This window comes from Labrus mixtus, chromosome 16, assembly GCF_963584025.1.
Source record: "Labrus mixtus chromosome 16, fLabMix1.1, whole genome shotgun sequence".
Taxonomy (NCBI): Eukaryota; Metazoa; Chordata; class Actinopteri; order Labriformes; family Labridae; genus Labrus; species Labrus mixtus.
In genome coordinates, this window is record NC_083627.1 from 11,068,004 (window position 1) to 11,095,208 (window position 27,205).

A 27,205-nucleotide genomic window follows, 5' to 3' on the forward strand; every position below is an offset into this window, starting at 1 on the left:
AAACAAAAGACCCTTTAGGGATCGGTACCCTTGGCACCCCAACAGAAAGGTACCAAAAAAGGACGGTACCAATCCCTTATTTTGGTACCATTCCCAACTTTTGACAGTGGAAACGCTAATTAATGGGTACCGTACCAAACAGAACTGAACCGGACCGCTTGATGGAAACGAGGCTATAATATTTTTTCATCCTGTTTTTAAAGAACAGAATCCATTTTTTTTTTTTTTTTTTTTTTTTTTACCAAAAAAGAAAACTTTCAAGTTGTAGAAAGCTGCGATATCTTGAATCTAGAAGTGTCCTGTAATGCATGAGACTGAACTACGCTGCCCGGCTTAGTCTGAAACTCTTATTAACCCAGAGACTTTCATTACACTCCTGGCTGTCTCATGATGACTTGCTTGATGACCTGCAGAGCTATTTTACGTCACTTATCTCTTTGAGAGGTAATTGATAGCCCCAAGCAATCTTTCTTTTTGAGTCATTATTAAATCCTTTTTAAATTCCCAAATCATATTAACCACTTAATGTATATAGCAGTGATATTACACAGTCTGTTTTATTAGCTTTCATTGTCGATTAACATTGAACTCTTGTAATTCAACTGCCTTAATAAAATCTGTTCTAAAGGAAGTCAAGCATGTTGTTTGGGATGAACAGGAACAGGAAATCAGGGCAGTGCCGGGCAAAAACAAAATACATCTCAGTCAGCGACTCTGAAGCCCACTGCTCATTGCATATCAAATCAGATTATCTCAGCTGGGTGGTCGTCCTAATCAAGTCATCTGTTCCTCAAATCAGTGCTAATTTTACTCTCTTCCTTTTTGTAATAGCTTGTAAAAAAGTGATCACTAACTGTAGCAATGTGTGACTAATGAGAAGTAAAATGAAATGTTAACGATTGAGCTGGAGGACACCGAGATGGAGGGTGACAGAGAGAGGGATAGAGAAAGGATAAAAATGAATAAGAAAAAAGTGAGAAGAGCTAACTTTTTCTTCAGAAGATTGATAGGACAAGCAAGGCTCACGATGCTTAATGAGTGGGGCTGATGGAGCTGGGAAGTGACAGAGTGAGAAATGGAGATGGAGTGTGGCCTGTTGACAGGTAGGGAGGATGCAAAGTGTTTTACTGGCTGGCTGACTGAGTGATCCAGGGGAGGAGGATGAGAAGAAAGGTAGATGGAGCCCGGACTGATAGAGGGAGTTGGTCTGCGTACCTGATTTAGTCGGGTGATTGATGGATGTAAGTGTGATCAGGGTGATTTAATTTAAAGCCTACCAAGTTGGGTTGCTTAGCATACGCTCATTCTGATTGACCTTCTAGCTGTTAGAGAGATTTCACATTATGTCTCCATTAATCTTGTTGAATATACTCTCCTCTGCTGGACTGAGTTGACTTCTCTCATTGGAGAGGTTTCATTACATGCTGCGATGAAGACAATGTGGATAATGATACCTGCCAGTGTTTCCAGCAGTTTAACCCCAGCCCCAAAAAAACTCTAAATGGCCTAGCTGTATGGTCTGATCCAGAGCAAACAACTCATATACACAGTTTGACATCTCACTGTGATAAGAATACAACAGGTTTTTTGATCATCATTCTCCTCAGCTTTGGTCACATATGATGCTGATCAGCTTTGTTTCCAAGCTGTCGCAGTCTTTCATCTCAAATAAAGCTGATTCATCTCCAGTGTGGTGAGAAGGGTGGTAATTAAATTGTGTTAAAATCCAACAATGCAGCCATTGCAAGGGCTGCAGTGAAGCGTTACTAAAAGATCCAAACAGAGACTAAAGCTCTGGTTAAATCTGGCCCTCTAATTTACCTCTCGGTGTTTTGGCTGACGGACAACACAAACAAATAATGATCTATTGCCTCAATGCAAATATGAAAAGTCCAGCATTGTCAAGCCTGCTCAAGTTTATTATTTATTCTAACACAAACAGCACCGACCCTTTTAATGAGTATTTTATTTCCCACTAATGAGTGTTTTGTTTGGTCTTTTTCAACAAAACAAGATTAAGAATCTCAGTGGATATGAGTTTGTGTGATTGGGCCATCCTGGTTGAATCGTTGCTTCCCCCTGCAGACAACTGAGGTAACTTTCTAAGAAATTGACTGCCATTAATTCTGCAGACGAAATAATAACCTTGCAGGTAGCTCTGCTGTCTGTGGTGATTTGCCCCCAAGTGCAGTACTGGCAGCTCATTACACGAGTGCTTCAGAAGCACACTGATAATTCAAAAAGAAAGTTGTTGTTTTTTTTTTCTTTCTTGAAATTGTGCATGTATGAAGCTGACAGTTAAGAAAGAAGAAAGAATTAACTCGAATTTGAATGGTACAGGGGTAGCTGTGGCTCAGTTGGTTGAGTCGGTCGTCTCTCAACCGGAAGGTCAGGGGTTCGATCCCCAGCTCCTGCAGCCACATGTCCGATGTGTCCTTGGGCAAGACACACAAATCCAAGCTGCTCCAACTGCTTTGTCGGCGGAGTGTGAATGTGTATGAATGGGATTAGTTACTTCTGATGGACACACTGATAGCAGCCTCTGCCATCAGTGTGTGAATTGGTGTAAATCGGAAGAGTGACCTGCGGTGTAAAAACACTTTAAGTTGTCAGAAGACTCAAGTCCATTTACCGTTTACAGAGCTGCTAGGATGATATCCTCTCAAACACGCACAAACATTGAGGAATTTTCCCTAACAAACATCTCAAGCCAAGTCAAATTCATCCACAACTAAGACTGTAACTTTTTTTTATAGACACCAATTTTAATTATATAAACAACTTGGCGGCAGTAGCTCAGTCTGTAGGGACTTGGGTTGGGAGGGTCGCCGGTTCAAGTCCCGGCACGGACCAAGTCTGGAAATTGGTCTGGTAGCTGGAGAGGTGCCAGTCCACTTCCTGAGCACTGCCGAGGTGCCCTTGAGCAAGGCACCTAACCCCCCCCCCCCCCCCCCCCCCCCCCACCAGCTCAGGAGCACCCCCTCACTCTGAGACCTCTCTATTAGTGCATGTCCATAGGATCCTGTTTGTGCATGTGTGTGTATTTCGGCCTATGTTTGTGTAGCATGTTAACTAGACAGAGTGTAAAAACGAATTTCCCCTCGCGGGATCAATAAAGTATAAATTATTATTATTATTATTAACATCCAAGGCAATCAATACTGCCATTCGATTTTCTCACTGAGATGATGTCATCATTCGCAAAGCTCTCTCATATATCTCCTTTAGTGATTTAAACCAATCTTTTTTTTTTACATTGTTTGTTTTTAACTTTTTTTTTCAAGTGCTGATCGTTAACAAAAAAACATATTATATTAAGTGTTTAGCTTCATATGAATAAATTCAATTAGTGCGCGCACCCCATTCATGGAGGCTGTAATCCTCCAAGCGGGCGGCCCAGGTTCAAATCCGACCTGTGGCTCCTTTCCCGCATGTCATTCCCCACTCTCTCTCCCTGATTTCTGAATCTATCCACTGTCCTATCTCTACAATAAAGACAAAAAAACACCCAAAAGTAAATCTTTAAAAAATAAACATGACACCTTGCTGTGGGAAGTGATTGGCCAACTTGAGTGTTAATGTTAATCAGTTTCAGTTTGGTTGCCAAGGTAGCAAGCCAGCTAGTTTTATTACTGCGAGGATGTTGGTGATTAGCTCAGTTCTTCACTAACTGGCACTTCTTTTGACAGGCCTTATAAATTATTTTCAAAATCACACTCGCTGGTCTGGCCATGTACAAAAATTGCTCTCGCCCTCAAGCCTCAGTTTTGAATGATGACATACTGTTGATGGATGTGAAAGCCATGCACATTGGGACGACTTCATAAGCAGTAATTGGACACTATAGGAAATGGTTGGTCCATTGACTTTATGTCAGGACATGTTGGAGTGTAACATCATGGACATGGCATGATCTCTTACCTGAGGTAGAAAGAGAAGCTGGAGTCATAGTTTTTTATTAGACAGAGCTTGTTTCAATGTCAACATGTAACATCAGTGATACAACATTTTTCTCATTGTAAGAGAAGGTTTCCATATCTTTATCACAACATGACTGTATCAGCTTATATGATTAATGCAAAACTGTGTTGTTGCAGATATGTTTGAGGAGGATATGAAGCTGTTCAGAAGGGGGCAGTTTAGTGTTTTCAGGTTGGAAATTGACAGTGTATCGTGTGCCCTATGTGCGGAGGAAATTATCCCTGTCGTGGGGGCTGTGGGTTTGGATCGGTCCTCAGCCCTTTGCTGCATATCGCCCCCCCCCCCCCCCCCGCTTTCTCCTCTGGGCATTTCCTGTCTCTCTTTGGATGTTGTATCTTAAAAAGGCGGAAAGGCAGAGAAAACGTCTTTTAGAATTTTGTCTGTCCTAAAACAAGAAAAGAAGAAACATAATTTAGTAGTATAGTTTGTTTTATTTATACTGCATTGTTTAATTGGGAATGGGATAATGGTTAGTGACACATCATGAAGGGGGTTCATTTGGTATCTTCAGTTTTGTAGATTTCTCCATCATAGCCTGTAGTTTAAAAAAACAGACGTCAAATTAACTTGACTTCTTTCCAAGGAATTGAAATGATTACCGTTGGTCCTCCAGAGTCTGTTCGATTAGAGCTGCGTCCCTTGCATAGTAACGGTTTGTTCTTCTTGACAATCTTTTTGCTATTTTGGGCTGGCAAACCATTGCTATGGCCAATCAGCATCAAGTATTTAACGCAGCAATGTTGTAATGTTGATGTGTGAATGTCAGCCGTTATGTTGTTCACAGTCTCTCAAATTCTGATTTTCATATGGCCTCAAAAATTCTTTATTAGCCGGGCTCTGTTGCTCACTGATTTAAATTGGTGGTGAAAATGTTTTTCATCTTTATTTGACGTGTCCTGATATAACTCCAACCGACTCTTGACAGCCAATCAGAAACTATTTTCCATGGACACGGTATATTTTGAATTCAACCCCTCATTCGACCCCTTCTTTTTTTCCCCCTCCAAACACAACTATTGGTTTGTTAGTTACATTTCATTCGCTGTACATTTCCCTTCACAGACAATTAGCCAAAGTATAAATACATTGTTTTGGACCTTATGAGTGCCATAGGGTTCATCTGTCATGGACGTGATTAAAGTACTGTACCGCACAGTGTGCCTGTGTTGTATTATCTACTGAAGAAACAAAAAAGCAGCAGCAGGAACATCATGCAGTGGCAGATTGTGTGTGGGTGAACAGGCAAGGCTTTGTTGTGGTCTTCTTTTTACATAAGAAAACGACATTCCCTTTAGCAGCACCTCTTTGGTTCATTCCAGGGAAATCCTCTTCTAGTCAAAGCTGCTTGTGCGTCATCAGGAGCAGTTTTTCAAAGCATTTAACTTCCCACATGATAGCAAGCTTGAAACACAGAGAGAAGGCGGATAGGAAACCTGAGGTGCTTCCCCTGCCTTCTTCAAGACGGCTGTTAGCCAGACAACCCGTGTGTCTTTTAAAGTTAACAGCTAGTTTTTTTCGCTGTAAAATCTGAAATGACTTTAATCCTCTGTGGCTTGAGCTTTGTTGTCTGGCTCTACTCCAAATATCTCAAGGTAAATGTTTCCTACAGATGCAGGAGGACTCATTGAAGAGCATTTATTTTGATTTGTGTCTTTTTTTTCTTGCTTGTGCAATCGTATCAAAGTTTACCCTGTTAGTGTATGGAAAGAGCACCTTCCATAGTCACAAGGAATGTCTCTTTCCCAAGATCAATCTCCTGAAAGCTAATCATGTCAGTGGAGGTTTTGCTTCATTAAACATGGATCAATGAGGGTGTCAGAAAAACAACAACAGCACCGTCTTTTCTTCCTTGTCTTCAATTGGCTGTGAGATTACGGCTTAGACAGGAGCTCTGCCGGCATGCCTGAAGGTATCCACACATATTAGAGTTTTAATGTTGGAAGGTAAAATGGATTCATCTGCATAATTAGAGGAAGAGCAGGCAGGGAGGCAGTGCATAGTAATGAGGCAGGGAAAAGGAAGTAAGTGTGCATGTGACAGCAGCCATGTTTAGACATCACTTCAGTGAATCTCTCGTGGGAGTCTTGCTAATGACTTACGAGTAACCATTTTCCTTGAAATTAGTCCAAAAAAGGTCCTTTTTGCTCCCCCATACTCTGAATCTGTCCTCCTCAAACAAGAGCTCCGCTGTCTATTGATGTTTGTTGGATCAGTGTGGAGCGAGGAATTGACCAGCAGGTTATTGTTCAGGAGCCTTTTTTTTTTGTTGTTTTCCTTTCTTGGAGGAGCAAACAGGGAATATGTCAGTGTAGTGCAGTTCCATACCAACCCCCGTTGGCTTGAGGATTTGTTCTCCATTGCTGTCTTTTTTATTCAACGCACTTCTCATCATCACTTCTCAGACCTTTTTCTGTTTGTCTTTGTTTAATTGTTTCCACACCCCATTGTAGGGTTGACACAATACCAGAATATTACACTTTGATCTAAACCTATAAAAAACTGTTTCAATACCAACCAGCAAAAGTACAAGTCCTATGCTACTAATATTGGAGAATTTGTTTTTTTAGCTCCAAAGAAATAGCAAGCAAACCCCTGCACCCTTTCTAAATTGCACAACTACTTTGGCAACGTTTCAGTTTGCCAATGTATTTGTGCAATTTACACAGTGTCACCTATACTCTCTGTCTGTTTGTAAGGTACCTAAACTTCTACAATTCAAAAAATAATTTAGCAACGCTTTAAGCCCTGAGTATACTTGCTTTTAACTACCCATACGCGATCACATGGCATAAGCCTGCAGTGGTTTGGAGCGTTGATTGTGCACGTCCTCAGAAATTAACGCTTTACGCATCCGCAAGATGCTGTATGCATTTAACCGCTAGGAGCAGCGTAGAGTTATATGATGATGAGCCCAGACATGACAACATTGGAGACACCAGAGAGCTGCTACAGCAATAGCAAAAAGTTTTGAAGTAAAGTTAATAGATCAAGTCCACAACTACCCACACTATGATGTGTCATTGTGGTTGCATAGCAACAACCATGCATGCCAAAATAGTGAGGAAACAAAAATGGTGTATCTATATATAGCCACCGACAGATCTGCTCTACTTCTGTGTTTTACGCCGTCTGATTAATGTGGTGCTCCCTCTAGAGGAATCCAACAGTAACACACATTGTACATTGGCAAGAATGTGAACATTTGCGTTCACCACGCAGCAGGTTGTCTACACAAACATGTGGTTCAAAAGCAAGTATATTTGAGGCCTTAGTTAGTATTTGCCAACCTGTTAAGTTTTACATCCCACCACCGCTTTCTGGCCCTATTCAGACGGTTCACGGCACAGTATTCACACCCCTGTGATATATTGCCTTTAACATAAATGTCACGGTGGGACGAAGTGATCCCCACCTATGTGATGCAATTGAAGGCAGTAACAGGCATGACAGGTGTGTCACAGGCTAGGTGGAGGCAGTGGGGGAGAAAAGTACTGTGTGTGTTCATGTCTGACTGTACATATGTGTATGTGGAGCGCCGTTGTTGGTCTACATCATGTTTCCTCAATGCCGTAATGCAATTTGAATCACAGATTGGGGACACAATACAAATAATACCCTGTTGTATAAACTATTTTAAAATTATTGACGGGAGGGATTTGTTATGGTGCAGTTACGGGATTGCAATCTGAAAAAATTCTGACTTGTACCATCTTTGGTCAAAGAAAATAGGAATGGAGATTTATTAATACTTTTTCAATTGTGTACATAGTTAAACATGCTGAGGTTGTATCATGCCTTCTTTATTAAGTATTTAATGCATGAATAAAATAAAAAATACTTTAGTTTTAGTCATTAATAAAAAATAGTGTAAGTTTTAGTCATTAACGCAACGTGACATGTTTTCTTACTTTAATTAGCTTCAAGACAATTATAGTCTGAGGGCTCCCTGTGGACTGCTTGTCAGGTTTGTTGTTGTATTGTAATATTCATTCAATGAAATTAGTCTTTGCAGTCTACTCTAAGCAATGTGCCAGATAGCACCCAATTAGTTACAATCATACCATACCCTGCATCCAAGAAGTTGCTGTCAAAAACAAAGGTTATCCAAATGTAACCAATATGATGTACACTAAGTGGAAATCAGAGATAGTATTCTGAAACGATGTACTGTATGTCGAAGAGTTTGATCTTAGGAAGGGCTTTGGAAAATGAGTGCGCGGAAATAAAGTCCACTTTGAAGACATGTATCCCTCTGTGGAGTAGGAGAAGATATCAGATGACCATAATGAGAGGATTGGTTATCCCAGGGGAGGTTGTAATTAGCCTTACAGGACTTGAATATATGTCGCATTCATATAGAAGTTACATATGAAAGCAATATTTTGATTTTTAATTACATGTTTTTCGTTTACTTGGCCAGAGTACGATGACAAACTTGATACAGCCCTTACTTTATTTTACCGTTGAATGTTAACCCTGATTTTTCTCATTCTTGAATATTATTTTTTAAATAATGCATCTAAGATTAATACAACCCCTATCCTTTCTGGATCAATGGTTTTCTTCCCACATTGGAACATTTGTGTGTTTATTAAAATCAGAAAAATGGTTATCGAGACCAAGACATACCCGAGACCAGACTGCTCTGAGACCGAGACAAGACCAAGTCTGAGACTGAGACAAGACCGAGTAAAAATGCTGAGACTGAGACCTTCAAAAAGTGGTCTTGAGATGGGACATGGAACCAAGCTCGATTTAGAGTTCTACAACACCAGATAAAACCAAAGTTACTCAGTTGTGATGAAGTCGATTAGCAGAGGTTTTGAAAGTTCATTTTTTTCAGATCGACATCATCGATATAGCTTCTTAGCTTATCGCTAAGGCTAAAAACTGGCAACAGAGGGGAATAGCTTGCCCCATAATTCCAAAAGTGAGCAAAATGTATCCACAAAGATAATGACTAAATTCTAAAACAATTATTTATTCATGAGAATACAAGTTGCAGTAGTTACAGAATTAATTTAAGCAGAGCATATTGTATTTGGACCAAGCAAGACTGAGCTGTTTAACCCATTAGTCTTAATGCTAACCGAATGCATGTTTCTGGCCTCATATTTACAAGATGGCCATATGTATATATATATATATTATATATATATATATATATATATATATATATATATATTATAACTATTGGATAAGGGGATTTTTCTTTTTCCATTAATTTATATTAAAAGTGATTGCCATCTTCCTAAATCCAAACACACAAACCAATTAAGTCTTTGCTTTATCAGTGGACAATTCTGGAGCCCCTCTATTGACTGTTTACGGATGAGTGACTTTATGGACTGTGACAGTGGCCAGAGTCCATAAACACACAACTTTGTAATTACACATTTGTTTGTGGAACTAAACACAGTCATCTTGATTTTTTTTAAACAGATAACGAGGCCTTATTCGTGTGATTATCACCTAGGATAGAGTATTTCTTTATTGACATTGGTCAAATAAGGTAACCAGCAAGAGTGGAAATGTTCCGTTTTGAAAAAAGGATGATCATGTGTTGTTAATAACTTATCTCGGAGCTGTGAGAATATAAGTCCGTCTTGATGTGGTAACTGACCGTGAGAAGAGCTGTTCTGGTGGTGTTCAAATCAGCGTACTGGATTTTCAGATCAGATTTATTGCAGCAGCTGTTTCTTCCTGCACCAACACACGGGCAATCGACGTCTGCTGGGGGAAGATATCCCTAACTATTTTCCATCCATATGTGATTAACAGAGATTTGCCTTTAAATGCTCAGTACGCAGGCCTTTTAAACACCCATCTCCTGTCTAACTTAGCACAGACACGCACCAGTAGCTTCCGACTCACTCGATTAGCTCTGCACTGACTATGCTTCAAGCCTACATGGGAATATGGGATGATGTAATTACACAAAGTCTTTTACCAACTTTTAAGCAGTTGTAACTTTCTTCCTAGCTACTGTGATTTTTTCACATTCTCCTTTTTTTGAGGTTCAGCAGAAATTTGGAATGTATTGTAAGGTCAGCGAAGTCAGGAGTCTCTATTGTATCTATTAATAAAGTGAGCTTTCTCTGTGCTATGCAGAGCTACTACGTCTTCTCCTCTCGTGTATTTTAGTTATGCATTTGTAGGATGGAGAGTCTAAGAGCTGGGTTGTTGATTAGCCTTAATTAATTTCATCAATTCCAAACTGCAGGCATCAATCAAGTGTTGTTGTTTTTTTTCTTCAAATGAGGCCAAGTGGAAATAGATTAAATCTGAAAAATAGTAAAATTAGGTCATGACAGTTTAAATGTTGTTTGTTTACAGGTAACAGGTTATGGTAACAGGCATGTTTGGGAGGGAGGCAGAGAGGAAGGATTGCAAAAAAATAAGCATGCCTCATATTTTGCTGATGTGTGAAGTCAAGGGGTTTACTTTTGAGTTATGGAGAGATAAAGGAAGAATGCAAAACGTACAAATAAATCCCTTACAATAAAATTTTAAACTGCAGAATGCAATGATTTTAGACGAAATATGCAAACATTTCAAGCTTAAAAAAATACAGTTTTTTATAGCAAATGTTAGCATGCTAAAAGGCTAACCTATGGGGTTAGGAATATGGTGAATGCAACACACTGAGTGAAAGAATCTAAAGACGGCAGAACTCAATAATAAGGCTCAAAACTGTATGTGCATCCATTTCACTGACTAAATAAGGGCTCTGACAGTTCTGAAGTTATTCCCTCGTGATTTCAGTTTAACTCTGAAATCATCAAATGTTACATATATTGAATGAAGATTGATTTCTGCATATTTACACCACGGGAACATGTGAAATTAAACGTTGTTGACATGAATTTCTTAGTCCCTCATGTGCAGATTAACACATTTCTATCATAATGATGAGTTTATATTTACACTTAACGCTGATGTTGTGGGAATTTGCTCTTTTATGTTTTCTTTTTCCCTCTATCTCTTTACAACAACAAAAATCAAATGACTATATAAACTATGACATCATGCTCTTGTACTGACAGGATGCTACACATATTTCAGATAAACAAAGTTTTCCAATTCCACACATGAGTAAAAAGATCTGAGTTCAGAGGAAATGATCTTCAGTGTTATTGAGGCATAAATCTTCTACGAAATAGGATTTTCTTGAGTAAATACAATCACCATTTTTGGCATAATATTGTTATCAATTCATTCTGGATGTCTTCTAGATGAGTATTGTGTTTTCGTTTAATTTACTTCCATTTCTTCCGACTCTATCCACTGTCCTATCTCTCCTTCAAAGACAGAAAAAGCACAAAAATAAATCTTAAAAAAATCTTGATCTTGATAGAACTCAGGAAACAGACAAGTATTAAAGGATTGTGTTTTTTTCAAATACATTGACAGTTTAGATCAATGTCATAATGAAATTCAAAGTCCTGGTATTGCACAAATCAACAGGTGACTTTATCTTAAGAACTTCGACTGAAGGTATTTACCAAACCCAGACTCAGGTCTGGGTTTTCTCTTTTCTCCACAAGTCGAAGATCAAAAACTATTTTGGCTCCTTCAAGTATCCAATTAAATTAGTACCTGATATTACAGTCGCATGCTGCCAGGTTACCTTAGCTCAGGCAGACTTTATAGAGTAGAGTCAAGGTTTGCTTGTTGATAGGTTACTGCTCAAAGACTGGAACTTCAGGTGCAAAAAAAAAAATAGAGTTAACTCATGAGGAAAAGGCCAATTGGAGGGCAGAATCATTTCCAAAAATTTTTATTCGACCTCTGCTCAAGCAAGTAGTTAAAAAACTTCACCTGCCAAACTGAATTTAATCTGTATCAAACTAATTTTAGATTGAGTCAGATATTAATCGAAGCATATTTTGCTATGGGAGGGGGAGTCCACTGATTTAACGCTTCAGTCTAAGTACAGCAGTTAGAGAGTCATAAAATAAATATCTATTATATATATATAAGTTATGAAAGGTCCAAAGGGAGCTGTGTTGTGTTTGATGATGTTGTTGCATAATATTACATATTCAAACATTTTACATCTGAACTTTGTAGGATTTGGGTTTGTATAACAGAATACACAGAATGTAGCTATAGCTTTAAAAAAAAAAAAAAAGCACAACAGGAAGCCCCAAAGCCAAGACTGCCACCTCAGGATGGGACCACTAAAGTAGAATGGCACCCAGCCACCACACTGATACTCCCCCACACTATTGATTGGCTCTATTGTGGAAAGTTGCTGTGCAGTAAATTTCAGACTTACAGTTTTATTTTATGCTGATCAACACACTCTGAGTTTTGTGAAAAGAAATTGCTTGTGGTAATGTCCAGTTGGCTAAGTGTCAGCGATGTTCAATATATGGTACTCTTTGTCTCTATGCAGTTTCTATCTTTCTACACTCCTCAAGGGAGGCGGATGTGAAAAAGGTTTTGTCTATATGAAGATCAAATCAAACCCAACTTACCACTGTAGGAAATTTAAATGAATTGTAACTTTATTTTACACAAGAGAAATCTATTGTGTGCGCATCCAGGCAAAATGCATACAGGTGCAGGACAAGAAATAAACTGCAGAAAAAAAGGTCTGCACACTGTTCAGCTCCCAGTGGGCAATTTTATTTATCCAGGGCAACCTTTCGATCCACAAGATCTTCCTCAGGCCACAACTCTATTTTACACAACAGGTGTTGTAAGGATGATTAGACATTGACTGAAGTGTGTTGCATTTTTGAAGCGTGTAAATCAGTGTTTCAGCTGCAACAGCTTCACCTACATTTACAGAGTTAAAAGTGTAATGAACAAAGACACATGCTGAGGCTATAAAAAGGACAAAAATAATGAAAGCTGTCAAAAATTAGAGCTTGGGTCTGGTGTGGTAAAAGTCTTAAGAGAGTTCAAACATGCATGTTTTTAACCTTCATACTCCTTATAAATCACTTTGTGGAGAGGCATTGCTTGTCACAGTCTTGGTTTCAGAAAGTGACAGAAGTAAACTGAAGCTATTCTGACATTCATTGTAATGTGTAACATCTGTTCTAATTTTCATGGCAGTCCTTTGGTGTAGACTTCCCCTCGTGAAGAGCTACTTAACCAAACTAGGCATTTATTAGTTTGAAGTCGGAGAAAAAGATTCTGCTATTTGAAGCAGGTATCTCATCTCAGAATCACCCCTTAATATTGTTAGACTGCCTTGACAGTGGTCTTCATAATTATGTTTACAGTGTAAAAATTATATCGAGTTAGACAGTGAGAGCAATCTTTCACCTCCATTTGAAAGATTGGGGCGGCTTTGGCTCAGTTGGTAGAGTCGATCGTCTCTCAACCAGAAGGTCGAGGGTTCGATCCTGCAGCAACATGTCCAATGTGTCCTAGGGCAAGACACTTAACCTAAGCTTTGAATGTGTATGAATGGGATTAGTTACTTCTGATGGGCTCACTACATATCAGCCTCTGCCATCAGTGTGTGAATGTGTAGGTGTGACCTGCGGTTCAAGTCCATTTACCATTTGGACATAGCATCAGCCTGTATTTGTATTAATTCATTATTTTGCCTCTTCTCACTCTTTTAAGAGTCTCTTCAGATCTATCGTGTTTCCCTTTTAGAGTACCGCAGAGTGCACTCTCACCCCCTCTTGTCGTCGTCTGGCATGTAAGTTGCATTGTTGAACACTTAAGTATGTGTGAGCATCTTAATCCTATTTTCCTATTGTTTAAGCGCCTGCTTTCAAAGATCGTTGTTCGGTGATGCTTGAAGTAAAAGACAAGGATGCTAAGCTTAGATAGCCTTGGGCCTTTTGTTTGAAACAGTGAGCCAGCAGAATACAATGCTGTTCCTGAAAGGACACGCAAAACCAGCGATGGGAAGAAAAAAGGACAGTGAACCTTTATTTAAATAACATAACGCTAACAGAGCAGTCATGTGTATGTACAGGCTTTAAGCAGGTCAGCTCGAATAGGTGTCCTGTGAGGAGACAAGCCAATATTAGTTTACTAAATTTATAACCGCTTGGTGCAACATAACCTCCAATCTTTCTGCCACAGGCTGCTGATTGAAATCAGAGCAACCAGGCAGGTCTGCTTGTTTGGGGTGAAGCTTCTGAAATATGTCCTTCTGAAAAAATCAAACACAGTCAGTGTTGGATTTCAAAGAGAGAGACACAGATGGGCAGCGCTTACTCAGGCGCTTAAAAAGATGGTGCAGTGGGTACTGTGTAATCTGCAAATTTATGCTTGGTTTATATCACTTTCAGTAATTTACTATTTATTAGTCTGCATATGTTGCTACAGATCAGTCCAATATCAAGTAGAAAGAAGCAGTTCAGGATGAATTGGGCTTCTGAGTGTTAGAAGAGTAAATGTTACATGTCCACTTGAAGTGCGCAGCAGAAGCATTACCCTGGCTTCTTTTCTTCAGAGCAGATGGAATCTTTATACGTTTGTTGAAGGAAAAGACAACAGATATCAAGTGAGCGGTTGTTATGGGGATAATTATAAAAGGGGCAGATGGCTCAGGGGGATATCAGACGCTGGCAGGTTATTTTTAGACTTACTGCAGCACACCTCAACCTTTTAAAGCACATCCTCAGGCTCCACAGAGCATTCATCAGTGACCCTGCCTGGCTATCGGCTGCTGGCCGGGATGAGCTATTAAACCCTGCTGACCTGGTCAACCAAGTCTGAGCATAACTCTTTGTTAATGTTCATGCTGGATAAAAAACTCACTACCACAGTAGTACTGTAGACACAGATATCTAACCTCATCAGGGCTTGTTTATTTTGTGGAAACAATAATCTTTTATTGCATTGTCTATATCTGACATAATGCACATTATACCATACAGAAGACAGAGGTAGGAAAGAAAGCCTCCATGTTTTCTGCTCCAGTCACTTGGAATGGATCTCTTTTCCTACTTTAAGCCAGTGTTTGTTCTCTGGATGTATATATTCTTTTGCTCGCTTGTTTCAGCTGCTGTGTCAGCCTAGTGCAAAAGAGAACTCACAAATTAAAGGTATTTACTGCAGATGTATTATTAAGTCTTTCTAAATATACGCAGCTACAAGACCGCACATGACTCACTGTTCTTTAATGAACCGTCATAATTGTACAATTGTACTTGTACCTTTACCATGGCCTGATGTGGCCGCTGAAGTTGTGCATCAACAGTACAGAGGATGGATCTGAAAGCCAGAATAATTAACACCTGTGATTGGCTTGGTCTACCTCGCTTCCTCTCAAATGATGATGCTTGTTTGGAAAGAACACACTCCAACTCCAACTGAAGTTGCACAAATTTGGCTGGAAGCTAGAAAAGGTGAGGCTTTTTGTTTGAGCTGAGAGTGTCAACCGATCCGGTTGTACAACAAGCCAAGGTATGAAAAGGGCACAAATGGAAAACTAAACTAGCAGCTGACCAGGCTATCCGACAGCTACAGCATCAGGAGATAGTCGGGTGGTTGCAGCAGGGCAGAAATGCCTTTCAGGTGACAAATACCTGTGCTTCCTTCTACAGGTAAAATAATTGGCATTATTTGCCTTTTATTAGTAGACAGAATTGTTTGTATTGGTTCAGCTCCTTACTACCTTTTAATTTTTTTGGGTGTAACTTTTCGATTCTATTTTCAAACGTAGGAGTGTTTCTTCCTGACTGAGATTTACATTTTTTCTTTAGTGCCTTTTTTTTCCCCTTTTCTGTTTAAAGACATTTCCTTCATTTTTTTTCTGAGGGAATTGTCCTCATAAGTGACATGTTAAATATATATTTTTTTAATTTATTTGTTTGATTCTTCTGTTTTATTTTCTGTACATATCTCATATTAGACACGTTTAAGAATTACTGCATTATGAAAGCATGCTGTGTTTTCTTTGAATATCTTCCCAAATTAACCAGTGTTTCTATTTTCATTGTTTAACACTTTTTATTCACCTTCTGATGTGCTAAAATAAGTTATGCAACCGTCTTTTTTGGAACACATCCATTTATACAAAACAACACTCCTTTCCAAATCTTGCAGCAACAAACAAAACAAAAACCTGGACCTCTCGTCTTTAAACCAAAGCTCTTTTTCCACACAAACACACATATGCACCATATACTTGGGACTCAGTCAATAACACCTTATTGCTGTTGGTGCCGCAGACCCCCCTTTCGTTTAATGGTCTCTGTACTCTTCAGAACAGTCATTTTATATGAGGTGTGATGAACATCGTGCATGTTTGTTTAGCTGCGATTTGTCTGCTTTTTCCCTCATGCTGCACCATATTTGTGAGTGAATCTTAATGAGCTGGATCGACGCCCCCGGTGTGATGCACGGGGTAATCTTGTAAACACTGGCAAACCTCCGAGTGATGGTCGTCATCTTTATCTTTGTGTTTGACAGCGATATGGCGAGGGGCGGGGAGGCTTGTTTAATCTCTGAGTCGTAGTTTGATCTGTGGATTTCATACTGATACAGAAGGGAGGTGTCACCACTCTCTCTCTCTCTCTCTCTCTCTCTCTCTCTCTGTTTCCCTCCCGGTTGCTGTGGCGACGCCTGCCGCAGCTCTTTGCCTCTGCAGACTCCAGCGGCAGCATCTGTGCTGAGCAGTGAGCGTGCTAACTTGAAAGCCAAACCAAGCTGCACGTGTTACATAACGTGTTGTAAGTGCTTTAACTGCTCGTAAGCATGGGAAAGAAAGTAATAAAATAAATCAATTCCTTTCATTCCCTTGTTTATTAATGAGCCTGTCACAACACAACAAAGGACTCTAAAGTCAATTCCTAACACACTCTCCCTCACACACTCACCTGTTGCTTGTGTAGCACCTGTTGGAGCAGTGCTTTGTCACAGTAATATTCCCCCCCCCCCCGAAATCCTCGCCCTGCACCCTGCTGACATTTACCTATCTTCTGTTTTATAACCTCTTATAATAGCACAATTAATCAGACGGGCCACACTGCTCTTATACAGCTCACTGACCTCTTCATTTTTTATTCTCCTGTGCAGCTCTCCCTCTCTCTCTCTCTCCATCTTGCTTATATCACCATGAGACAGGGAAAAAAAACTCCTGGTTTGTCATTGTTTTTAAAGCTGTTTTGAAACACTGTTCAAGAAATGTGCAGCTAGTTTTTTAAATGGATAATGGACTGTACTATATACTGTACATGTCACCTTCACTCATTTACACACACATCCACACACTGATGGCAGAGGATGCTATGTAAAGTGCATATCAGTATTAACTAATCACATCGCCACTAGGGAGCAATTTGGGGTTCAGTGTCTTGCCAAAAGGACACTTTAACCCGAGATTGAAGCACAAACCTTACTTTACCAACACCAACTCTACCACACTAATCACCTTGTATAGAAAACCGGATAAGTTCATTTCAAATAAGTCCTTCAGAACTACCAACAGGCCCCTCTGATGGCCTTCTCTGGCCCCGCACTTCGTTACTATGAAAGCTCTGTAATGGTTGATGTTGCATTGTAACATTTTGATTGCAGTTAGTCACTATTACACCTGTATTTTATGATCCCTGCGCATCCTTACTTACTATTATTATTATTATGGCCATATGGTGTAAGAATAAAACGAAAATCATCATTATTTGCATGGCTAAATTCTGTGGCCTACATTGTAAGTGGCAACTATACCTTTGCCTTATAATCATGTTAATGTCTAATATGTACACGGAAATATGAACCCTATACATAACATCAAATAACAGCTCTATTTAAAGTGCTAATCAATATGTGTGTGTGCGTGTGAGGGTGTTTGTGTGTGTATGTGCAAAGATGTGGGTGTTGGTGTGTTTGCTTATTGTATGTCTATAGCCTATACTTTTGTGTTCGTATAGAGACCTGCAATGTTATTTTTCCTTTGCTTTCATCAGTCTTCTCTTAACAGATTCTCAGGTTATCCATTACTTTAAAAATGAACTATTTCTATGCCTGTAAAATGTTTGTCTTTTCCACATTTTGTTCTTCATGTCACTGTTTCTCGTGTTGTGTTATCTCACGAGTTGTTGGTTTAAAAAAAAAAAAATGCAAGCCTCTGCTGCTTACTCAGCCTCTTGGGACACTATACATTCCTCAAAAAAACCCTCTTAAGCGAGGCACTGTGGAGGTAAACTAGAGAGCATTTGTACAGTGGAAGCTCTACAACACTCAGCTGTGCACAGCAGGACGCACACAGCAGATACTCTAAAAGGCAGCATTTTGTCATGACCTTTCCTGTTCCCCTGGGAGGATGCAAAGATATTTACTGAGAGTCCCAAGAGAAACTTCCTCTCTCCATTCACAGTTGGTTTCTTTTTTAATGAAAGCTTCATTAAGGATATGTTTGTCTTTAAATAAGTGTTAGGATTTTTAAAGCCTGTTTCAGTTGTCCTCTTTAGAGTCGGCCAAAATTTCTATGCACTGCTTTATTTTTTTGCGCACATTTAAAAAAAAAAGAATCCAAATCAGTTGATTGTTTCTGTGCTGAGACACAATTCAAGATGGCAGAGTGGAACAACTCTGGAGCAAATGTTCAGGCTGTGGGCGTGTGTGTGACTGAGGCTTGTGTGTGGGGGAGTTCATCAGCTCGTTGCAGACCAACCATCTTCTTTTGTTCACTCTTAATGTGAAATAATTTATTTCCAGTTTTAGAGACAATGTCGGCTACATTTAATTCGCACATCTCCTAGCAACAACACTTTGAACAAACTAAATATAACTACTCGCTAAGGTGTCACTATGTCCCCGCAGTTCTGGCTCTGACTGTTTGTTGGCTTATGATAAAACTGTCCCTTTTTAAATAAGCATGCTCAACTGTACTGAAATATCTGTGTTGTATTTATGTCGATGATTCATTAACTTATATTAGTGATGTTTTGGTTATTTATTTTTCCCATGAAATGAATATCTTTATTCGTGTATTTAATATGCCTGGGAAAACTAGACCACTGTTGTTTTCCAGAGGATTTCACCAACCAATGCCCCCTCAACCTCCTCTTGCAAACCATATGAAGGTTTTAGTTCTTTCATCTAGTGGCCATGTTTGCTAATCTGTATGCGTTTGATTCCAGTTTTTTTTTATTTTATTATGTACCAGTATAGATGTAAGAATATCAATACCTGTTTGGATACCAAGTCAAGAAAATTTCAAATTTCTATCCACTTATTGGATAATCTCTTGTTTTTAATATCAAAAAGTGCAAACAAGCTCATGCACACTTTGAAAGTTGCACAGATATGTTTCCAATGTGTTGGAGAAATTTAGACCATCCTTTGTCTCTTTCACTGACCGCAGCTTTTGGTTCAAAATATCACTGAAGTATGGTTGTCATGGTACCACAAATTCAATGTTTGATATGAGTACTTGAAAAGAAAAACTTCTGCACACTAATCTTGCTAAGAATCACCAATTTATTAAAAAAACAAAAAAAAAAAACAATATCAATACCTGTTTCGACACCATTGCAACTACAATAGAACTCATGGTCACAATATTTGGGCATATCTTGTTTTTAATAAAGATAAAGATAAACTTTATTGATCCCCCGTGGGGGAAATTTGTGCATTACAGCAGCTCCAGAAAACAGGGGACGGGAATATAATTATTAAAAATAAAAATAGAAGTTAAAAATCAAATCAAACATATTTACATCAGTTAAATAAAAAAATACAATGACACAGTAACTGAACAAAAATATGCAAGCAAACTCCTGCACAATGTCTTAATTGCATATTTACATTGGCGTTGTTCTTGCCAATATATTTGTGCGTTTTAGACATCAATGTCATCAATTATCTTAAAAACTAGTACTCACCCAGTTTAAAAGCTCAATGAACACTCACAATCCAGTTACACTGACTTTTGAATTTGTATGGACCACCGCTCTATCATTGCAGCGTCAGGTTAATATGACTGAAGATCTGTATTTTGGTACTTTTCCACACTATTGGTCATTAAAATAACAAAGAGTGTATCATTGCAATAGACAGGTGGTATCAAAAAGTATCTTACTCACAACCTTAGCGTGCATCGTGCCCAAATTTACCGTCAACCTTAGTTTCGATACACATAGCAGAAGATGTTTTTTTCTTGTGCTTTACTTGAAGAAATATTCAACACACCAATGTTGAATACTCAGTCCAGCCTGTTTATTGTGAATAAATCACGAGGAACTCCGGGTAACAAACAAATAATACGAAAAACCTGCAATACTACTTACTCTATCACATTAACACAGGAGCGAGATTAATAAGATTACAAGTAGTATGATGAGTAATGTTGTCAGGGTTTTATCTGAGGAGAATTGTGTTTACTGACTAATGAAGAACCTTTAAAGAAGGCCAGGAACAGCAGGCTTGACGCATCACTCCAAATCTATAGAGGCGTCTAGTCTTATTTTTGCAACGAAACTCATGAGCTCTTCTTAGCCCCTGTGAGTGCTGCTAGACGTCTGTGTTGAGTGAAGTATGCTTTTAATACAGATGTAGAGCTGAATGTCACCCTCCTGTAGCTCCAGCCTCCCCAGGGTGCTCCCACTGACTGTGACAGCACAGCCGCCCACACCCACTCTCCCCCCCTCCCCCCAACCCACCACCCACCTCCCTCCTGCTGAATTGTCTGTCTATCTTCCAACCCCTTCTGCCCGACCCCCAGCCCTTGCTGCACGCAACAGATCAGCACACCAGCGGCACCAAACGCAGCTCAGCTCGTGCATCAGGCTGTCACACAGGCTGAGTCGCCCTGACTCACAGTGTTTATCACAGCCGCAGGCGTGACACTAGAAAGCGTATGACAGCTAGTTTGTGTATGTGTGTGTCTTTGTGTGTGTGTATTGCGTAGTTATTCTCATAGGACTCATTACTCTGGTGATCTGTATGAGGGCCCCTTAAACCCCTGTGTTTGGAGTGTGTCTTCTCAATGTGCCAGGAGCGTTCAGGAGCTCAGTTCACTTAGCTCGTTGTTCAAAACAAATGATTGTGTCTCCCTCTGCACCTTAGCCAAATAGGGGCCACATCCGCAGTGACTAGCCACGCATTAGCCAAATTGAATTGAACTCACTCCTGTGAAATGAGAGGAGGCGGTACAAACATGAGAGGAGAGGAATGTACGCTATTCAAGGGTGGGGTGTTTGTGTTATTTATCATTTACATTTTTTATTCTCAATTGAATTGATGAGATTAATTTCACATTCTTCATGAAAGAGTTGCTTAAATATTGAAAACATTGAATTTATTCATATAAATAAACTTCTATTTCACTGATCCACAAACAAGGTACACTGCTAAATGAAATATTATCAAGGTCAAGGTAAACTTTATTATCCCCGAGGGGCAATTTGCTTTACAAATTATAATTACAATTATTATTTCGCACGAGATTCTAAGACACTAAGTGCACGCAACAAAACAATAAGCAGCCAATGAACAAAGGAATGTGTGCAGCATATGTCTATGACGTTTAAGTTGCTGTGTGCAAACCAATGTAAAGATATGGAGGAAAATGAAATGCAGCAAAAAATGTGAACAGTAATGAACAGCATGAATATACGTTTTAATTGGCATGATTATGAAACTGAATACAGCAGCATAAATATGACTTATGAATACAATGGCATGGGTATGAATACAACAATTTGAATATAAATTAGAGCCTGACTGACAGCATATCAAGTGACTATCGGTATCAAAAATGTTATTGTAGATATGCACCTATAATAGATTTATTATCCTCTCCATTATCACTCTCCAGTGTCAAGCGGTGATGCACGTACATGCACAGTTACTCTCAGTTGAGACCATCTTGTCTACAAGTGTTTGATAACTTCTTTTGAGGGATCAACGCAGTACATTTGTAAAGCTATATCTTTCTATCCCAACAGATGGAACATAGATATAAGAAAGATATGGCTGATATATCGTATCAAATTTTTTCTCCCCAATATCGGTATTGGCCCAAAAAACCTCATATCGGTCAGGCCCTAATATAAATACTAGATACAATATCAACATTATAAATACAACCGTGTAAATATAAATATAGGATGTACTGTAAATATGTAATGAAATTATTATTTTCAAACTGCATAAGGATGCATAAGGAAGTGTTGGTACAGATGTCTGTTTAAAGGCACAGCAGTGCTAATGGCCCAGTATAAACAGTAATTAGTTGAAAGAACTGGTTACAAGATAGACCCACCGCCATGTGTGGCTGACACAACTTAAAGACGCCAGTCCCTTCTTGAAAAAACTAGATGTGGAAAGGTCCTGGAAGTATAATTTATTTATTAATTTTAAGGACAAAAGAGCTGTTCATAACTTGGTTGATGTTGCCTGATGGTCCACCGTTGGTTTCAGTTTTCTAGGAATGTATGTGTGTGTGAGTCACTCTGGTATTGTTACAGCAATCTCATTCGTCCTTTCTTGATAGAAATTATTCATGCATGAGATTAACCGAAGGGAATTCAGTTTAATACCCACAGCTCCAGCACTCTCTGCTGATGTCAATAAAATGTATTTCGGGACAAACAATGACTATTGATCCTCCACGAGAAACCGTATGATAGGCCATTAACAGCTGGGTCTGGTTTTGATGAATACAAATGGAGTGGTGATTGGATAGGAATCATGTGAGTAACCGTGGACAGGTTTTAAATGTTGGTTTGAAAGGTCTTAATTCTTGTTTCTGACAAGAGCTCCAATTTTATACAAAATGTGGGGGGGAAGAGCAATCCCCTGCAGTCCTGCTAATCCTCTCACTTCCTTTTTCTTTTTCTTTCCAGATGTGTTGGTGAATGGGAAGCCATGTGACTGTGATGTCATTGCCGACTGTAAAGTGGGAGACGCTGTGAGCCTTGAGGTGCAACTGACCAACCTGAGCAAGAACCCAGTAGGCCCCCTGGCTCTGACTGTGGTGCCATATCAGGACTTCCAGAATGGAGTCCAGAACTACGATCTGGAGGATGCGGTCACGTTCATCGGCTCCAACACTTTCTACATAGAAACGGTTAGTAAGGACAGGAGCACTGTTTTGATATAAACTGATGGTCATGTCACATTATGCAACCAGAAGGGTTTAGGTTGTTAAAGGGGAGTGACACTGAAAAGCAGTTTATGCTAGTTTCATGCATGCCACATTTTTCAGCTAAAGAATTCAATAACTGTTTGTTCAACATTTAGTTTGTGCAAAAATTCTTTGAATGTAAACTGTGACTAAACCACATCGGCTCAGCATGAAAACACAAGTAGAACTAGTGGAAGAAGAGAGATGAGAAGTCTTAGACCTGGAATGGTGGAAGCAATATTGTCAAAGGTTTAATATGCAACTTTCAGTCCTGTAGATGACTGTTGTCAGCACTAGTCTTTCAGAACAAAACAAAACTCCCTCAGCGCACCACCTCCCCTCTACTTACATCCCCTCCTTTAGTGTCCCAACCAAGTGCAGCCATTTGTAGGACCGATCTCCACTCTGACATGCAGCCCAAAATGTATCCATGTCTTATCCACTTGAAGCATTTCAGACCAAAGAAAGTCTGTTTGTTCTGCTGGGTTAGACTCTGCTAATATGCCTCTATAAACATCGTCCCTGAGCCGTCTCTCTTGGCCCACAGGATGGCGTAAAGGGTCGGACAGGAAGGGGTTAATGTGAAAGAAAAACATGCATGAAACATGTTTGAGCCTCTGAGTGAAACAGAAACTAGCTGAGGGAAGTGCCGTCCTGTCAGTGTGAACACAGAGCTCAGACCAACAAACATAGAGGGAGTTTGACTTTATTTAGTCAGTTAATATTTAATATATGCTAAATTAATCTTTAGAAGGTTGTATATTATACCTTTATAATATTTACTTGATTTACTTTAAGTCACTCTGTTGAGCTTTTAAAAGCAGAACATAAGCACTTCATGCATTGTAAACAATAATTATATAAAAACACATTGAATAGTATTAAATTACAACTTCTCTTACGAAAACATACAGTATATATTTTATCAAGTGTGCTTTGTTCAGTTGTCATTCATTAATATGTTTTTTAGTCACTTGTTGTGTTTGAAAATATAACAGTAAAATGCCATCTCTTCAATTCTTCCAAGTTATGCTTTTTCAGGTCGAGTATTGGTATTTCAGTTCAGTTAATTTAACTCCAAAAAGATGTAGATAATGTGAAATAAAGAAACAATTGGCGATCCAGGAGGCCAAAATAAATGTGTTTGAAAAAGAAAAGAAAGCAGTCGTCCTCATAGGTCATGGCTGATATCTTTGAATTTTAAAAGTACCTAAAAGTATCCAAGACGGGATAATTTAACTTTATCTTTTCTTTCTTGTGCATGCTAAAAGAAGCTGGAGGCGATAATAATGACTTGTTTGATGCCAGAACAAAGAGTCAATTATCTTAAAATCATATGAAAGCATAACTCAACTTCCACCAGAAGTGTGTTGCATTGCGTGTCCTCTCCGGTCCATTACGGCTCCATGCACCCTCGTCCGTCAACACCCACAGGCTGCGTTCTCTGTGCAGCTGGAGTGTTGAGACAAAGTTATTCCTGCGGTAATTTTAAGATTCACTCACGACAGATGTATTAAGCTGTGTAAAACCCTTTTAAACACATAAACAAACACATAGACGGTCAATGTCCTGAACCGTCAAAACGGAGTGTTTTATTCTGAAAATGAACCGGATGTTTAATGTTGTTTGGGTGTCTGACTTCCCGTCCCGCTCGATCTTTTCTGTGGTAAATTGATGTGTCGTGCTCCGGCTTCCGGCAAAAATAGAAGCCCTGCGTATCGGTTACGGAGGGCACCGGACTGCCGGAGCTGAGACGCAGCGCGGTGGAGCCAGTGGAAGCACACACACTGAATAAAGTGAAAAGCTATCAGCTCCTCTGCCGTAAGGGACCCAACACGCATCTGGTGGAATTTGGATGTAAGAGATACCTTTAAATTCTTGAATGTGCAAAACGTCTTGATATGGGGAATCGTTCTTAACTGACAAAGGGAATCATTTCTTGTAACCTCTTTATTAAAGCCACAGTCAGCCTCAGACGTATTCCTGCTGCTGTTAATAATTCTTAATGTTGTCTGTCTTTGCCATCACCAGGTAAAGCCCAAAGAAAACACCGTTTGTGTGGGGGCCCTGCTCTTCCTCTACACTGGAGATTTCTACCTTAATATCAAGTTTCAGGACGACAGCGCTGGACGGGAGCTTCCTCTTGCCTGGTTCACTCTTCCCAGCGTCCACATCCGAGCCCTGGACACTCCACTTCAGGCCGGGGCCTGAGAGCTTCCTGGCCCCTGTCGCCTTAGCTCTAATTGAAGGATGGAGAGTTTTCTTGATAAACCTCTCTGTAAATACAAACGTGTAAATAAGTATTTGTTTAAAGCATAAACTGTATATCAAGATGGAAGAAGCATCAGCCGCCAGGAAGTGAAGCCAAAATATTTAGAGCTCCCCCTGGTGATTGGCTGCAGTATAGGTCATAAACCCCTCCTCCTCTATGTCATCATGAGATGCGAGTCGAACTAGAAAGTTAAAATACACGTCTGATATTTTCCTGTCAATCCCAGATTCAGTTTTGACAGTTATTATGCTGATTTAAATCCAAGTGGTTGTTTTGTTTTTCGGAGCATTTTTTTTTACATTACTTATTTGATGCAACAAAGAGCGGATGTAACGTCATGATCGACAGCTCGGTTGACAAATGCCACTGCTTTCAGTGTTCTTAACCAGTTAAAGAGAGTAAATAAGAAAAGGTGAGCCAAAATGTAACGCAATAGTTATTGTCTGCTTCAAACCAACACAAGAATCTATTCATCTGTGGACTGTACGGACCCCATGGAACTTATCGGTAAGTTAAGTTTCCTTGGGTTAGCTGAAGGCTAACCCAAGGAAACTTAGCTTAGAAACTTAGAAACTTAGCTTAGCTTAGAAACTTAGCTTAACTTAGCATCAATTCACCAGTTCCACCAGCCAGCTCCCTTCTGAGCATGTCTTGGTTCCACCAGCACAATCAAACATTTATCAGTGCTCTCATGGAGGTATTTTGGCCTCTAGTTTGCAGAACTGAAGGAGACAGAGATAGACGTCCATATAAATATACGGTCAGTGTTTAAAAGTTAGAGCATCTTTTTGGTTGAGTGAAAGAAGGATGTGAGATCTTCCATGAGGGACACTGAGGTGATCTGTTATAACTAAGCAGCGTGCAGCTTTATAGAGGCGGACAAAGCAAACATGTACAACATTTAAATGTACAGACATGAAGAAAATAAGGGACTGGAGGGAAAATGACATCACAAACGAGAGTTTATTATATCAGTCAGAGTTCGACTAGAGTACAGTCTGCCTGCTGTTTAGCTTATTATTCAGCTGTGTCAGTATAGTTAGCTTTAAAGTGATTTAAAACAGACTGCCCAGTAAACAAATCTGTGAAAATGGGCTTATAAGTCATTCATCTTTTTATGTTTATATATTGACAAAACTTCCTATCAATCACTGCAATCAGGAGACACACCCACGGAGAAAGAAAAGAGCCTTGCAATGTGCTTTTATTTTAATTTGAACACATGAATTTACACTATTGAGTTACACTATTGAACCTGCACTGATAATGCAAATCTTGGATCATAGCATCATTTAGTCAGTCGATGATTTCGTTACCTTGCATTTAAAATGACAAAATATCAACTGCAAGAGAATAACCATCACATAATTACAGAGCCTTAAAAAGAGAGGAGCTGCATACTAACACTGGAAAATGATGATTAACCTGAGTTTAAAGCCATTTATTTACACGTTTAATGTATTTATATCTTCTGCTGTATGGACATTTTGTCTCCACACACTGAGTTAGTGAATCTGGCTGTCTTAGAGAAGGTTCTTATATTGTGTGACATTTAATTGTTGTAAATAAATGAAAAGGATGACATCTGCTGTGTTTATTTTGACATTATTCCAACTCTTTGCATTTTTCTATCAATCATTACAGCTTCATTTTCTGTCTACTGCGTCGACCTCGTCCACATCAGCATTTTAGGACACTGGAATCTGACATTTAAAAGGACCAGAATCCTTAAACCGTGATTAGCAGGGAAAAACATTTTCTAACATGGAAGGAGGAATGAACAACCTGATGCCCATTGACAGCTAAAACACCTTTACATAAAATAATATGACAGTAAACTAAGGGACAGCACAGCAACCTCACCGCATCCATCAACATAGTGCTCATTGTGCCTG

At 39.4% G+C, this 27,205-nt stretch overlaps 1 protein-coding gene across 2 annotated transcripts in view; it reads left to right on the forward strand.

Annotated features, from left to right (window-relative positions):
- The window catches only part of trappc9 (trafficking protein particle complex subunit 9), a 211,196-nt gene extending 185,549 nt beyond the window's left edge, over window positions 1-25,647 (forward strand). For both annotated transcript variants that reach the window (XM_061059316.1, XM_061059317.1), the window contains 2 exons: window positions 22,758-22,981; window positions 25,070-25,647. In XM_061059316.1, coding sequence (XP_060915299.1) covers window positions 22,758-22,981; window positions 25,070-25,249 — 404 coding nt within the window. In that variant the 3' untranslated portion in view covers window positions 25,250-25,647. The remainder of the gene's footprint in view (window positions 1-22,757; window positions 22,982-25,069) is intronic.
- The last annotated feature ends 1,558 nt before the right edge of the window (window positions 25,648-27,205 follow it).